The 16925-nt window shown below is 51.1% G+C and overlaps 2 protein-coding genes across 2 annotated transcripts in view; one reads left to right on the forward strand and one right to left on the reverse strand.

The window, feature by feature from the left end:
• Window positions 1-1585: 1585 nt before the first annotated feature.
• On the forward strand, window positions 1586-4005 carry birc5b (baculoviral IAP repeat containing 5b; the record flags this gene model as incomplete). Its single annotated transcript, XM_080527516.1, has 4 exons — window positions 1586-1711; window positions 2355-2464; window positions 2949-3095; window positions 3885-4005. The coding sequence occupies 4 exons, from the start codon at window positions 1586-1588 to the stop codon at window positions 4003-4005; spliced, it is 504 nt and encodes a 167-aa protein (XP_080383642.1).
• Window positions 4006-6464: 2459 nt separating this feature from the next.
• ptpn18 (protein tyrosine phosphatase non-receptor type 18) overlaps window positions 6465-16925 on the reverse strand; it is a gene marked incomplete at both ends in the record, with an annotated part of 40985 nt that continues 30524 nt past the window's right edge. The window contains 6 exons of the mRNA XM_080527517.1: window positions 6465-6538; window positions 9132-9215; window positions 11857-12188; window positions 14092-14168; window positions 15051-15167; window positions 16190-16267. Of these exons, the coding sequence (XP_080383643.1) occupies window positions 6465-6538; window positions 9132-9215; window positions 11857-12188; window positions 14092-14168; window positions 15051-15167; window positions 16190-16267 (762 nt within the window). The remainder of the gene's footprint in view (window positions 6539-9131; window positions 9216-11856; window positions 12189-14091; window positions 14169-15050; window positions 15168-16189; window positions 16268-16925) is intronic.

Here is a 16925-nt window from a genome sequence, read left to right on the forward strand (position 1 = left end):
TGTGATTGGTCGAATACATCTAGGCTGCGTGTAGTCTACAAACTACTTCAAATGTTACAATATGCGCGACGACGGTGCTGGATCCTGGATCTGTGCATCGGTGTGCAGGAAGAACACGGAGCAGGCGCCAGACCAGACTAGATGATCGTGGAGTGAAGATATTATGAAAGTGTACGTGCTTGTCGATCACCCGTCGCATCGCGTACGCTTTAATAATCTCTTCACTCCACAATCATCTAGTCTGGTCTGGCGCCTGCTCCGTCTGTTTTTCTTCCTGCACACAGGTAAACAGATCCAGGATCCAGCAGCGTCTTCGGGCTCGCGCAAACAAACCCGGCGAATTTTTTTACTTGCCCCAGGCAAGCGTTACTGTTGAACCCTGCTGATACATGATTCTTCCCTGCACATTGACAATGTTTTCTCTCTCCTCTTTCTTCTGCGTTGTGAAGGGATCCACTGCAGCGTACACGAAAAGCGGCTACTGTGTCAACCGCTTCCCATAATAGTTACAACAACCATAAAGCCTCCATAATGATAATGAAAAGAAGGGGAGACGAATTTTTTATTGACAACGGAATTACATGCTGGAAAAACATGCAGACACAGACAATAAGAGACACACGGGAGAAGTACGGGAAAACATTTTATTTTTTTGGGCCATCCTCGAGTTTTGGCTGAAATTACGTCGTTGTTTTGAGCGCGCGTGCGCGTTTCATGCGCGTGCACGCGGATTTACAACGCTACCCGCCACCATTGTAAAAATTCCTGGAGGAAACACTGGTTCCAATGGAATGTTGACACATCTTTTCATATTACTCCGAAGTTACGTTCTTACCGTTGCTTAGCAACCGATAAACAACAACTGTTCAGCGGATGAATACACTTACAATACAACTTAGTTCCATTAAAATACATTAATTAAAAGTTTGTCTTGTCTTTCTTCTGTGAAATATTGATAGATAAATGTGGTAACCGTTGTATAAAAGCGTTATGGATGAGTTGTGTACTGAACGTGTATCATAACACATACGAATGATGCCGTCAGCGCTCTGCTGTGTACGGAGGCCGCGAGGTAAGCCTCATCATATTTCCGAACGCGTTTCTTTTTTAGGTTGGTTACTGTTGTTTGTCTCCGAAGCATTTTTTTGTAATTTTCTGTCGTTTTTTTTCTTTCTTTCCCCTGTATTATGAACAGCTAGGGCTACAACTGGAACAGGTCCGAAGCTGAGTGTAACTTGTTGACCTCCAGTAATGTCATTGCGCCCCCTTGTGGCGCCCCACACTTTGAGAGACACTGCAGTAGAGGAACCTTTTAATGTCATAATCAGCCGATATAAACCTGGTCTGTGGTCGGCCTACCACTCTTGTTCCGCCCCTCCCCTCTCCTCTCCTCCCATCTCCTCCCCTCCCCTGTCTCTCCTCCCTCCCCTGTCTCCCCTCCCCTCCCTCCCTGCTCATAATCAGAGGTTCATGTGTCACACCTGTGGAAGTATAACTTTTATTCACCAGAGAAGTTCAGAAGTTTCCAACCAGAGGTCCAGACGTGTGTCCCTCCCCTGTCCTTCACCTGTCCTCCACCTCTGCCATGGCCCTGCCTGAGGAGCTGAAGGCCAGGTTCAAGGCCTACGACCAGCTGTACAGTTACGACCTGCGGCTGCAGACCTTCGCTGACTGGCCGTTCAGAGAGGAATGTCAATGCACACCTGAGATGGTAACGTGTTACCTGCCTCTGATATCTACCTGATATCTACCTCTGATATCTACCTCTCACTACTATCTACCTCTGATATCTACCTCTGATGTTTCTGTGTCAGAACCATCAGGGCACAGGAGTCACAATGATATGAACTGATTTATATGGGACATTCAAGGGGACATAACAGAAGAATAAGACATCATTATGCATATTAGCATTGCAGCTAAGTCAGATTGTTCAATAATCAATGGGTAGCCTATCATGAATTGAAATAACCATTGAACAACAGATACAATCTCAGGTTGTGCCTGACAATTTAATTGAAACTGGAGCTGAAATAAATCCTTAATCTTAGACTTTATGGTGATTCTGCAGGCGAGTTTCAATGCTGTACCTGTTGGACTTTTATTTGGACAATTCTACTCTTACAGTATTGCGTCTGATATTGGGTGTGTGGAAAGATCCACTATAGTGTGTGGTGATTTACACCTGAGCAGGTGCTACATTTCGTTTAATTTTGTCTGGTGCATTTCATCAACCCACACAACATTCCCAGGGGCTGGGGTTTGTCCTGATGTGTGTGTGTGTGTGTGTGTGTGTGTGTGTGTGTGTGTGTGTGTGTGTGTGTGTGTGTGTGTGTGTGTGTGTGTGTGTGTAGATGGCCAGGGCAGGGTTCGTCCACTGCCCCAGTGAGAACGAGCCTGACATCGCCTGCTGCTTCTTCTGTCTGAGAGAGCTGGAGGGCTGGGAGCCGGAAGACCTGCCCTGGTACACACACACACACACACACACACCCCTGGTACACACACACACGCCCCTGGTACACACACACACACACACACACAGAGCTGGAGGGCTGGGAGCCGGAAGACCAACCCTGGTACACACACACACACACACCCCTGGTACGCACACACACACACACACACACAGAGCTGGAGGGCTGGGAGCCGGAAGACCAGCCCTGGTACACACACACACACACACCCCTGGTACGCGCACACACACACACACACACACACACACACACACACACACACACACACACAGAGCTGGAGGGCTGGGAGCCTGCAGACCAGCCCTGGTACACACACACACACACACAGAGCTGGAGGGCTGGGAGCCTGCAGACCACCTGTGGTACACACCAGTTTTCTGTGCTAGATAATTGCAAGTTAGTTTTGATTGTGACACTGTAATGTTGTTGTTGTTGTTGTCTTGGTTGAGGTAAACGAGTGTTTCCTGTCCGTAGGGAAGAGCACATCAAGCGCTCCCCCACCTGTGGCTTCCTGACCACCAACAAGGACCTCGGGGAGCTGAAGGTGGCTCAGCTCTACCAGCTGGAGAAGCAGCGGCTGAAGATCTACACAGTGAGTCCCCTGGCCTCCGGAGGGGCTGCGTAGACGCCCTGTAAGACCTGACACGTTCCAATGCTTTGGTCCTCATGTCAGGATCGATCAGCCTTTTCTTTAAAAAAATGTGAATACATTTCCGCGTTGTTGAAAATCGATGACACGGACCTAGTCAACTAACACAGCTTGTTTCGTGAGGCTGCTAACAATGTAAAGTAGTGTTCTAGTTAACTAGGTAACAATGTAAAGTAGTGTTCTAGTTAACTAGGTAACAATGTAAAGTAGTGTTCTAGTTAACTAGGTAACAATGTAAAGTAGTGTTCTAGTTAACTGGGTAACAATGTAAAGTAGTGTTGTAGTTAACTCGGTAACAATGTAAAGTAGTGTTGTAGTTAACTAGGTAACAATGTAAAGTAGTGTTGTAGTTAACTAGGTAGCAGTGGGGATTACTCACCCAATCCATTACGTTGTTGCAGCATTTTGGCTCGACTAGTGAGTTTGTGTTGTGATTCTCAACAACGTTGATACGTAGTTCCGTGTTTCAAAAGAAAAGTCAGAACATTTTTATTGGTTGCTGACATGCGGACCAAAACACTAGAACGTGTCACATATAAGATGTGCTTCTGTTGGGGAGTGTATGCTATGGCTGCGTTCGTATATGCGCTCTGGAAATCAGATCAGCACTCATGGATCATCAGCCTCTTGTCCAATCAAATGACTTGGTCCCTTTATGACGTTGAACCCAATGTGCGCTCCGGTACTCTGAGCGAATTTACGAACGCAGCCAGTGTGTGATGTACCAGTTGTGTTGGGTGTTGCCATGGCCCGGTGTGAAGGTCTGCTCTGCTGTTACAGAGGAAGGTTCTGGAACGCCAGATTGAAGGTTTCCGAGAGCAGAAGGAGAAAACGGAGAGAGACCTGAAGGCTCTGTTTGATGCCATGAACAAGGGAAAATAATGTGTCGTCTTTGGATTTTCTTGACTGTAAATGTTTTTATCTAAATTAATAAAGTGGTTCTTGGGTAACATTTTATACTAACTTTCATTTGTAGACCGTTCATGAACAATGATCTCCCTATTAACCAACTATTATTCCAACTGGCAAGACCCCTGCTGGTAGTTGAAAGGTTTTAAAACAGAACCCACCCTTTACAAACGTCTGCAGGCATGTGATCATGGACCAGAATCTCAAAGGAATGTTTCCAACACCTTGTGGAATCAATGCCAATCAGTATTAGTATAGTGTTCCTAATAAAGTGTCAGTGAGTATATTCTCCAGTGGGGTGACACTAGCAGAGGTTACAGTTACACCGTGACATCAGTGGTGACAGTGTCACCAAGCTACAGGGACCAGCGCCGCCATAGAGACCCTCATCGCCATAGAGACTGCAGAGGATTCATTTGATATCTGGTAGATATACACCAGAGCAAGGGAGGCTGGTGGAGGTAGAAATCGGAGGACGGGATCATTGTAATGCATGGAATGGAATGAATAGAGGTATCAAATGAGCCCCTCCGATTTCTACCTCCAACAGCCTCCCCTGATGCACAGATGTTTGTGTCAGAGTATGAAGTCACGTTTCCCTTGATTTCCGTGACTGAAACACAAGCCCAGCTACGCCACAGCAAGGTCAGGGGTCAGTCTTCAGAGCCAGACGTCCAGGACAGAAGGTTCTAGACTCAGGAACATTGTTTTCTTGTGATATTTTGAGAACGGTGTGTGTGTGTTCAAGGGTGTGCATTTCAAGAGCAGAATAAAAACAAGATTTATTTCAGAGGAGCTTTCAGAACATTCCGTTTGTTTTAATGCAAATTATTACTTATAATGAGGGCACATTAAAACAATAAATAATGATTCCACCTTAAAAGAAAAATCCCAATGGAGTTTTGGAGAAACGTTATTGGTCTGAGCGACACGCTGATGAGGTCTTTATCCTACACTGCCACCTAGTGGTTACTGCCAGTATAACTTGAAGCCCAATTTATGCTTCTGCGTAAAATCGACGGCGTCGGTTGACGCACACCTCTCCAAAAATGTAACTACACGACAGTGCCTACGCAACCGTAAGCACTGTGATTGGTCCGCTTGGTAGCACATGATTCCGATATGATTCCGACTCTCGTAGACCAAAATGCGGAAGCCATGACAGAAATGTCAGTTACTTTTTCTGTAATTACTTATTAATAAAGATTTGAAAAATTATGATAACCATCGTATTATCTTAGTTTAATGTCATTTCAATGCATTATAGACATTTTCTTTACAACAAGCATAACAAAAAAAGTTTTTTGATCGCTATTATGCCGCTATGAGTACACCGACCAACATGACGCGGTCCGCGGACCAACATAGAACTATAAACTTGGAGAGCCCTCGCGTAGGCTACAGCATTCGACGCAGGAGTATAAATCAGGCTTTACACTTCAAAACATAACACACATGCATTGTCCCTGATGCATAACACACATGCATTGTCCCTGATCCTGTCCAAACACATTCCACACTCACCATTAGTCACTCACACATTCCACACTCACCAAACACATTCCACACTCACCATTAGTCCTATTGTTAAATGACAGTTCAAACCTGGATCTAAACATCAAACAAAGACGCATCTGGCTGGCCGGCCTTACAGCAGCCAAAAGGCTTATAGCTTGCAGGTGGAAGTCACCCCATTTCTTGACTACGCAGAGATGGATATTAGACTTCATTGACATAGCCAGCATGGAACACTGGATAGCCAACAGGCATCATGCAATTTCGGACAATGTCTCATGCTGGGACCAAACTATAACCATCCTCAAGACACTATTATAGGCTAATCGATTTGCTCCTTCCATAGGGTCCTGTAGGGGGGGGGGGGGGCGGGGGGCTGTGATTGGGTGGGGGGTGTTGGGCGGGGGGCTGTGATAGGGGGGGGTGGGTGGCGGGGGGGTTGTGATTGGGCGGGTGGGTGGGAGGTATCTGGCGGGAGGGACATTTGTGGGAGGAGGGGTAGGTGGGGAATTATTGGGGTAAAGGGAGATTGGGAAGGGAAGGGGAGGGGGGGGGGGTTGAAAGGTTTATGCGCATTTTGTATTTGTACTGGTAAACCATATTTGTGTTATTCTATTTTCTCCTTTGTTTATTTGTATGTTACCACTCCCCTTGTTTTACTCCCTGAAATAATAATAAAAAATTGATCACAAAAAAAAAACATAACACACATATTGACTGAAGTAAACCTAATTTGGGTACAAAACTCATAGAAAACCATTTAGGATCATATTATATAGTCATCAACGCATGTGTATGTAGCCCTTTTCTGTGACACACACACACACACCTTAACCCTTAACATAGTCATACCTGTGACCCCCCCTAACCCCACACCAATAATCATCTGTCCTGGGGGGTCGTCTGTCCTGGGGGGGTCACCTCTCCAGGTGGGCCCACTCTGTGGGGGGGTCCCGCGGGCCTCTGGGCTTCCTGATGCGACAGTTGAACCCTGGGGGAGCAGAGAGACAGGAAGTAGTTAAGAGAGACAGGAAGTAGTACAGAGAGACAGGAAGTAGTTCACCACCTGCAGGGTTTCATGTGGAATCTGCCTAGCAACAACACTCTGATTGGCTACAAAATGAAGAATCATAAATTGATGTGTTTCTGGTGAATGAAGTCTTTGAATAAAGCGCTGAGGAGACTTTGTTGACTTTGTTGACTTTGTTGAGGAGACTTTGTTATTTCAGAATGTTGAGGAGACTTTGTTATTTTAGAATGTTGAGGAGACTTTGTTATTTCAGAATGTTGAGGAGACTTTGTTATTTTAGAATGTTGAGGAGACTTTGTTATTTTAGAATGTTGAGGAGACTTTGTTATTTTAGAATGTTGAGGAGACTTTGGAAGGTGTTAGATGGAGGGTGGGTAGAAGGTGGTAGATGGGATAGGTGGAAGGTGTAGAAGGTGTTAGATGGGATAGATGGAAGGTGTAGAAGGTGTTAGATGGGATAGGTGGAAGGTGTAGAAGGTGTTAGAGGGGATAGGTGGAAGGTGTTAGATGGGATAGGTGGAAGGTGTTAGATGGGATAGGTGGAGGGTGTAGAAGGTGTTAGATGGAAGGTGTAGAAGGTGTTAGATGGGATAGGTGGAAGGTGTAGAAGGTGTTAGATGGGATAGGTGGAAGGTGTAGATGTAGAAGGTGTTAGAGGGGATAGGTGGAAGGTGTTAGATGGGATAGGTGGAAGGTGTTAGATGGGATAGGTGGAGGGTGTAGAAGGTGTTAGAGGGGATAGATGGAAGGTGTAGAAGGTGTTAGATGGGATAGGTGGAAGGTGTAGAAGGTGTTAGAGGGGATAGGTGGAAGGTGTGGAAGGTGTTAGATGGGATAGGTGGAAGGTGTGGAAGGTGTTAGATGGGATAGGTGGAAGGTGTGGAAGGTGTTAGATGGGATAGGTGGAAGGTGTTAGACGGGATAGGTGGAAGGTGTAGAAGGTGTTAGAGGGGATAGGTGGAAGGTGTAGAAGGTGTTAGATGGGATAGGTGGAAGGTGTGGAAGGTGTTAGGCGGGATAGGTGGAAGGTGTAGAAGGTGTTAGAGGGGATAGGTGGAAGGTGTTAGAGGGGATAGGTGGAAGGTGTTAGATGGGATAGATGGAAGGTGTAGAAGGTGTTAGATGGAAGGTGTAGAAGGTGTTAGATGGGATAGGTGGAAGGTGTAGAAGGTGTTAGAGGGGATAGGTGGAAGGTGTTAGATGGGATAGGTGGAAGGTGTTAGATGGGATAGGTGGAGGGTGTAGAAGGTGTTAGAGGGGATAGATGGAAGGTGTAGAAGGTGTTAGATGGGATAGGTGGAAGGTGTAGAAGGTGTTAGAGGGGATAGGTGGAAGGTGTGGAAGGTGTTAGATGGGATAGGTGGAAGGTGTGGAAGGTGTTAGATGGGATAGGTGGAAGGTGTGGAAGGTGTTAGATGGGATAGGTGGAAGGTGTTAGACGGGATAGGTGGAAGGTGTAGAAGGTGTTAGAGGGGATAGGTGGAAGGTGTAGAAGGTGTTAAATGGGATAGGTGGAAGGTGTGGAAGGTGTTAGATGGGATAGGTGGAAGGTGTAGAAGGTGTTAGAGGGGATAGGTGGAAGGTGTTAGAGGGGATAGGTGGAAGGTGTTAGATGGGATAGATGGAAGGTGTTAGATGGGATAGATGGAAGGTGTGGAAGGTGTTAGATGGGATAGGTGGAAGGTGTGGAAGGTGTTAGATGGGATAGGTGGAAGGTGTGGAAGGTGTTAGATGGGATAGGTGGAAGGTGTTAGATGGGATAGGTGGAAGGTGTAGAAGGTGTTAGAGGGGATAGGTGGAAGGTGTTAGATGGGATAGGTGGAAGGTGTTAGATGGGATAGGTGGAAGGTGTTAGATGGGATAGGTGGAAGGTGTTAGATGGGATAGGTGGAAGGTGTTAGATGGGATAGGTGGAGGGTGTAGAAGGTGTTAGATGGGATAGATGGAAGGTGTAGGAGGTGTTAGATGGGATAGATGGAAGGTGTAGAAGGTGTTAGATGGGATAGGTGGAAGGTGTAGAAGGTGTTAGAGGGGATAGGTGGAAGGTGTTAGATGGGATAGGTGGAAGGTGTTAGATGGGATAGGTGGAGGGTGTAGAAGGTGTTAGAGGGGATAGATGGAAGGTGTAGAAGGTGTTAGATGGGATAGGTGGAAGGTTTAGAAGGTGTTAGAGGGGATAGGTGGAAGGTGTGGAAGGTGTTAGATGGGATAGGTGGAAGGTGTGGAAGGTGTTGGATGGGATAGGTGGAAGGTGTGGAAGGTGTTAGATGGGATAGGTGGAAGGTGTTAGACGGGATAGGTGGAAGGTGTAGATTAGAAGGTGTTAGAGGGGATAGGTGGAAGGTGTAGAAGGTGTTAGATGGGATAGGTGGAAGGTGTGGAAGGTGTTAGACGGGATAGGTGGAAGGTGTAGAAGGTGTTAGAGGGGATAGGTGGAAGGTGTTAGAGGGGATAGGTGGAAGGTGTTAGATGGGATAGATGGAAGGTGTTAGATGGGATAGGTGGAAGGTGTGGAAGGTGTTAGATGGGATAGGTGGAAGGTGCAGGTATTCACCCATGCCCCCAGCAGCACTGCAGCCCTCCGCCTTGATGGGGTTGGAGACGTACTCATAATCATCCTCTGTAGAAGAATGACGATCTGCTGAGACAACAAACACCAGATATAACACCTCCCTGAACACACTAACACACCCGCTGACACACACGCTGACACACACCCTGACACGCCTGTCACCCTGCTGGACTGTGGTTACTATAGCAACATCGACAGGTCGTTCGTTCGAAAGAGAGGATGTTGTTCTACGCAGCGGACACGCTGACCTCAGGGTCAGATGTAGGAACACCAGGGGAACACCAGGGGGCGCTGTGGGGGGGGGGGGGGGGGAGGGAAGACTCTCACCTGGGTGGGGGGGAGGGAAGACTCTCACCTGGGTGGGGGGGGAGGGAAGACTCTCACCTGGGTGGGGGGGGAGGGAAGGCTCTCACCTGGGTGGGGGGGGGGGGGGAAGACTCTCACCTGGGTGGGGGGGGAGGGAAGGCTCTCACCTGGGTGGGGGGGGGAGGGAAGGCTCTCATCTGGGTGGGGGGGGGGGGAGGGAAGACTCTCACCTGGGTGGGGGGGGGGGAGGGAAGGCTCTCACCTGGGTGGGGGGGGGGGAGGGAAGGCTCTCACCTGGGTGGGGGGGGGGGAGGGGAGGCTCTCACCTGGGTGGGGGGGGGGGAGGGAAGGCTCTCTCACCTGGGTGGGGGGGGGGAGGGGAGGCTCTCACCTGGGTGGGGGGGGGGAGGGAAGACTCTCACCTGGGTGGGGGGGGGGAGGGAGGGCTCTCACCTGGGTGGGGGGGGGGGAGGGAAGGCTCTCACCTGGGTGGGGGGGGGGGAGGGAAGGCTCTCACCTGGGTGGGGGGGGAGGGAAGGCTCTCATCTGGGTGGGGGGGGGAGGGAAGGCTCTCACCTGGGTGGGGGGGGAGGGAAGGCTCTCATCTGGGTGGGGGGGAGGGAAGGCTCTCTCCTGGGGGGGGGGGAAGGGAAGGCTCTCACCTGGGTGGGGGGGGGAGGGAAGGCTCTCACCTGGGTGGGGGGGGAGGGAAGGCTCTCACCTGGGTGGGGGGGGGAGGGAAGGCTCTCACCTGGGTGGGGGGGGGGGGGAAGGCTCTCACCTGGGTGGGGGGGGAGGGAAGGCTCTCACCTGGGTGGGGGGGGGGAGGGAAGGCTCTCTCCTGGGTGGGGGGGAGGGAAGGCTCTCATCTGGGTGGGGGGGAGGGAGGGAAGGCTCTCACCTGGGTGGGGGGGGAGGGAAGGCTCTCACCTGGGTGGGGGGGGAGGGAAGGCTCTCATCTGGGTGGGGGGGAGGGAGGGAAGGCTCTCACCTGGGTGGGGGGGGGGAGGGAAGGCTCTCACCTGGGTGGGGGGGAGGGAGGGAAGGCTCTCACCTGGGTGGGGGGGGGGAGGGAAGGCTCTCATCTGGGTGGGGGGGAGGGAGGGAAGGCTCTCACCTGGGTGGGGGGGGGGAGGGAAGGCTCTCACCTGGGTGGGGGGGGGGAGGGAAGACTCTCATCTGGGTGGGGGGGGGAGGGAAGGCTCTCACCTGGGTGGGGGGGGGGGAGGGAAGGCTCTCACCTGGGTGGGGGGGGGAGGGAAGGCTCTCACCTGGGTGGGGGGGGAGGGAAGGCTCTCACCTGGGTGGAGGGGGGGGAGGGAAGGCTCTCACCTGGGTGGGGGGGAGGGAAGGCTCTCATCTGGGTGGGGGGGGGGGGAGGGAAGGCTCTCACCTGGGTGGGGGGGGAGGGAAGGCTCTCACCTGGGTGGGGAGGGAAGGCTCTCACCTGGGTGGGGGGGAGGGAGGGAAGGCTCTCATCTGGGTGGGGGGGAGGGAAGGCTCTCATCTGGGTGGGGGGAGGGAGGGAAGGCTCTCATCTGGGTGGGGGGAGGGGGGGAGGGAAGGCTCTCACCTGGGTGGGGGGGGGGGAGGGAAGGCTCTCACCTGGGTGGGGGGGGAGGGAAGGCTCTCACCTGGGTGGGGGGGGGGAGGGAAGGCTCTCATCTGGGTGGGGGGGGGGAGGGAAGGCTCTCATCTGGGTGGGGGGGGGGAGGGAAGGCTCTCATCTGGGTGGGGGGGGAGGGAAGGCTCTCACCTGGGTGGGGGGGGGGGGAGGGAAGGCTCTCATCTGGGTGGGGGGGGGGAGGGAGGGCTCTCACCTGGGTGGGGGGGGGGAGGGAAGGCTCTCACCTGGGTGGGGGGGGGGGAGGGAAGGCTCTCTCCTGGGTGGGGGGGGGGAGGGAAGGCTCTCACCTGGGTGGGGGGGGGGGGAGGGAAGGCTCTCACCTGGGTGGGGGGGGGGAGGGAAGACTCTCATCTGGGGGGGGGGAGGGAAGGCTCTCACCTGGGTGGGGGGGGAGGGAAGGCTCTCATCTCACCTGGGTGGGGGGGGGGGAGGGAAGGCTCTCACCTGGGTGGGGGGGGAGGGAAGGCTCTCTCCTGGGTGGGGGGGGAGGGAAGGCTCTCACCTGGGTGGGGGGGAGGGAAGGCTCTCACCTGGGTGGGGGGGGGGAGGGGAAGGCTCTCACCTGGGTGGGGGGGGGGAGGGAAGGCTCTCACCTGGGTGGGGGGGGGGAGGGAAGGCTCTCACCTGGGTGGGGGGGGAGGGAAGGCTCTCTCCTGGGTGGGGGGGGGGGGAAGGCTCTCTCCTGGGTGGGGGGGGAGGGAAGGCTCTCTCCTGGGTGGGGGGGGGGGAGGGAAGGCTCTCATCTGGGTGGGGGGGGGGAGGGAAGGCTCTCACCTGGGTGGGGGGACTCGTAGCCGCTCTGCTCCGCCCCCGCCGAGGCCTCAGCCAGCCTGTGATTGGCCGGCGGTCCGGCGGTGTCATAGATGGGGGGGGGCGTGGCCATGGCTGGAGGAGGCGGGACCGGGTTGTTGCCAGGGGAACCGCGTTTCCGTGGTTTCACCGTGCTGTAGACCACGCCCGCCCCCAGCTCCTCGTTGTCATAGTGATGGGCGGCGGCGGCGGGGGAGGGGGGGGCGGAGTAGGGGGGCAGAGGGAGCTGCTGCTTGGCCTTGTTGACCACGGCGTAGGTGTCGTCCATCTTGGGTTTGGGCGGCAGGGAAGGGCGACTGGCGACATCACAACAAAACAAAAACTTAAATTAAAAAATGGCCGAAATGAACATTAAACAGTTAAGCTCTACTAATGACATGGTTACCAAGGTAACACCGTGGTTAAAGAGTAACAGCCTCCACCCACCACCCCCAGCCTCCACCCACCACAACCAGCCTCCACCCACCACCCCCAGCCTCCACCCACCACCTCCACACCAGCCTCCACCCACCCCCCCAGCCTCCACCCCCAGCCTCCACCCACACCCCCAGCCTCCACCCTCCACCCCAGCCACCACCATCCACCCTCAGCCACCTCGCTGTGTAATCCACCTATGGGGGGGGGGGGGGGGGGGGGGTTGAGACCTTCTGGGCTCCCTGCCGAGTATTTGATGTGGTTAAACCAGCTACACAGAGAGGAGCCCTGCATTTACACCACCTAATGTACCACCATCAAACCTAATGTACCACCCCCCAGCCTCTAATGTACCACCCCCCCAGCCTCTAATGTACCACCCCCCAGCCACTAATGTACCACAATCACACCTAATGGACCGCTTCATTAAACAATACTAAACCACCTCAGTGTCCAGACTGGCCTGACGTCAGCAGTGTTTTGATTGATTGATTGAAAACGTTATTAGAAGATTTGCAGAAGTAGGTACATGACAGTACATATTACATACAAGGTCAACTAACAGGATAAAAACCCAAGAAAGCCACTGGCTTATTTCAATTGGGGTCCTTGTCTCTCTGTATACTACTACTCTACTGTATCTACTCTACTGTATCTACTACTGTCTCTCTGAATCTTTGCTGCTATAAAAATGCTTTTTTATCATCTACGAAATATTAGTTAGTTAGTTAATACGTTAGACATTATCTCCGGCAAGCTGATGCAGAAGTGTTAATGCATGCTTTTGTTATTACACGTTTGGACTATTGTAACTTAAGGGTCTCCTTTCTGGTCTTCTGAAGAAAGCTGTTGGCCAGCTGCAATTAGTCCAAAATGCAGCAGTGAGAGTTTTAACCAAAACAAGCAGAAGAGCTCATATAACTCCTATTTTAGAGACTCTACACTGGCTACCTGTTAAGTTCAGAATAGATTTCAAGATCCTTCTGCTTGTTTATAAAGCTCTCACTGGCATAGCACCAGAATATTTGAAAGACCTTCTGCTATCAGCCCAATAGAGCTCTCAGGTCTTCTGACGCTGGTTTTCTCTGTGTACCACATGTACAAAAGAAGAGATTTGGTGAGGCTGCATTCTCATTGCATTCTCGTTAACTAGAACACTACTTTACATTGTTAGCAGGCTCACAAAACAAGCTGTGTTAGCTGACTAGCGATGTGTCGTTGATTTTCAACAACGCGGAAATGTATTCACATTCTCAGATCCCGACATGTCTAAAATAGGGTGTCATTTCCTGTGTATTTTCTATATGTTTGACTACAGAACATTCAGTTGTACCAGTTGTACCAGGAGACACTGGGAGGGTGCTGGAGATTAACAATATCAAGTCAACAACAGGAGAAGTGTCCCTTTAGTGAGACTGGCTAATCTGCCTAATCTACTGTAATGAACTGATATAACACTACATCAAGCAGTTATGAACTATGGTGTTGATAAAGATGTATAACAACACAGCATGGCGTATACTCAGCCTCAGGCATTAGCCTGCAGAACGTAAACAGACAGACTGGTTTCTAAAAGAGGAAGTGGGTATATGGGGGGGTGGGGGGGGGGGTATGGGGGAAAGTGGGTATATTGTATGACAACAACTGTCATAACAGACGTAGCCACAATCACCACATCCCCCCCCCCCACTATACCACTCAGGACTAACCCTAACCCCCCCACAACACTCAGGACCCCCCCCACCCCCCCTACTACACAACACCACAGAGGAGCAGGCTTCCTACCTGGCGGAGTGTTCTGTGCAGCGGTGGGTCTTCACAGTGGGAGAGACAGACGCACCATCGTGGTGGAACGAGCTGTTCTACAGAGAGGAAATGCAGAGTGTGAGCTACGGCAGGGAGGGGGGGAGGAGGAGGGGTGGAGGAGTGGAGGAGGAGGGGTGGAGGAGTGGAGGAGGAGGAGGGTGTCTCTGCTGACTGCTCTGTCTCTAACGTGTGAACGTTCAAGCCCTCTCTCTCTGTCTCTCTCTCTCTGTCTCTCTCTGTCTCTCTTTGTCTCTCTGTGTCTCTCTTTGTCTCTCTGTCTCTGTCTCTCTTTGTCTCTGTCTCTGTCTCTCTCTGTCTCTGTCTCTAGTGTGTGAGTGTTCCAGCCCTCTGTCTCTGTCTCTAGTGTGTGAGTGTTCCAGCCCTCTGTCTCTGTCTCTCTGGGTGGTTTGCATAGATAGAGGAAGCAGCAGAGTACTTCCTGTTACAGCCTCCTATCACCCTGACGCCCTTGTGAGTAGGAAGTGAAACATGACACCTGATTGAGAGAAAAACAACACTCACAATGTGTGTTTTCTGACAGTGTGTGTGTGTGTGTCTGTGTGTTGCTAAGGCCAGGGGAAGCTGGTGGAGGCCAGGGGAGGCTGGTGGAGGGCAGTGGAGGCTAGGGGAGGCTGGTGGAGGCCAGGGGAGGCTGGGGGAGGCTAGGAGAGGCTGGTGGAGGCCAGGGGAGGCTGGTGGAGGGCAGGGGAGCCTGGGGGAGGCTAGGGGAGGCTGGTGTAGGCCAGGGGAGGCTGGTGGAGGCCAGGGCAGGCTGGTGGAGGGCAGGGGAGGCTGGGGGAGGCTAGGGGAGGCTGGTGGAGGCCAGGGGAGGCTGGTGGAGGTTGACATCGGAGGACTGGCTCATTGTAATGCAATGGAATGGAATGAGGAATGATATGAAAAGGGATTCCTACCTCCCCCGGCCTCCCCCAGCCTACCCTGGGTCTGGGGGGACAGGTGTGGCGGGCCGGGGGGTTGGGGTCGGAGGTCACAGGTGACTGGAGCGCTTCCTCAAACATGTCTGCCACGGCGGAGAACACAAACTGGTACTGCCTCTGAGGGGGGGGGGGAGGGGAGGGGGGAGGATGGGGGGGGGACAGAAGTATGTTTAAGACATGATTTAGTCCTAACGATTCCCACCGTAGTTGGGGTAGACCACGCCCACACCACGCCCACGCCACGCCAACTTCTGGAATATGTAGGGGTGTTCTCTGTATCTTGTTCTTCCGCCCCGCAGGTCGTTCCGCAACCCCATTGGATTTTAGCTTGTGACGTAACACGGGGTGCACGATTAGATATAGGTTACCCATCTCTGTATGCAACTCGGCGGCGCTGAGTGTGCCGCGGGCCAACGGTCAATGTTCGCCGCGGGCACGGCCGCGGGCATTACCCTGTGGGCCCTGGAACGCGCGCCTATTCTTGGTGTCAGTGATTGAGAAAAAAAAACAAAAAACACCCCTACATATTCCAGAAGTTGGCGTGGTCTACCCCAACTACGGTGGGAATAGTTAGGACGCGTCCTGCGTGGTATTCCATCAACGTCGCTAAAGGACAATCCAGGCTTATCATAAGTATCGCGAGAGTTATCAAAAATAAGCCTGGATTTTCCTTTAGCCACATTGATGGAATACCCCCCTGTACACACACAAATTAAACCTACAACAAAACATATATACAGGGTATAATAATAAGTATTGAACACATCAACATGTTGTCTAGTAAATGTATTTCCAATGAGCCTATTCAAGTGACATTCCCACCAGACTCAAACAATCCAGACAAGAAATCTAAACATTCATTCGACATTCAGTCCATATGTAAATAAACTTATGTGTAATAAAGTGGAATGAAACAGGAAAAAAGTATTCACACTAACTGAAATTAATTCCATCCTTAGTGGAGAAGCCTTTGTTTGTCATGACTGCTTCAAGGCGCTTTCTGTATGAAGTAACTAATCGCCCGCAGTATTCAGGTGTGATTTTGGCCCATTCCTAGACAGATGAAGGTCTTGTCTAGACAGGTGAAGGTCTTAGTCTAGACAGATGAAGGTCTTAGTCTAGACAGATGAAGGTCTCACCTGAGTCTGGACAGATGAAGGTCTCTGTCTTCTGAGGTCCGTCACAACCTTCAGGATGCTGAAGTCCTCCTTGATTTGCTGGTGGAAACATGGGAATGAAACAGAGAGTTCTGGAATGAATGAATGAATGAAACAGAGAGTTCTGGAATGAATGAATGAATGAATGAAACAGAGAGTTCTTGAATGAATGAATGAAACAGAGAGTTCTGGAATGAATGAATGAAACAGAGCGTTCTGGAATGAATGAAACAGAGAGTTCTGGATGAATGAAACAGAGAGTTCTGGAATGAATGAGTGAAACAGAGAGTTCTGGAATTAATGAATGAATGAAACAGAGAGTTCTGGAATGATGAATGAATGAATGAAACAGAGCGTTCTGGAATGAATGAAACAGAGAGTTCTGGATGAATGAAACAGAGAGTTCTGGAATGAATGAGTGAAACAGAGAGTTCTGGATGAATGAAACAGAGAGTTCTGGAATGAATGAATGAAACAGAGAGTTCTGGAATGAATGAGTGAAACAGAGAGTTCTGGAATTAATGAATGAATGAAACAGAGAGTTCTGGAATGAATGAATGAAACAGAGAGTTCTGGAATGATGAATGAATGAAACAGAGAGTTCTGGAATGAATGAATGAAACAGAGCGTTCTGGAATTAATGAATGAATGAAACAAAGAGTTCTGGAATTAATGAATGAATGAATGAAACAGAGAGTTCTGGAATTAATGAATGAAT

This window comes from Nansenia antarctica, assembly GCF_963989245.1.
Source record: "Nansenia antarctica genome assembly, chromosome: 3".
Taxonomy (NCBI): domain Eukaryota; kingdom Metazoa; phylum Chordata; class Actinopteri; order Argentiniformes; family Microstomatidae; genus Nansenia; species Nansenia antarctica.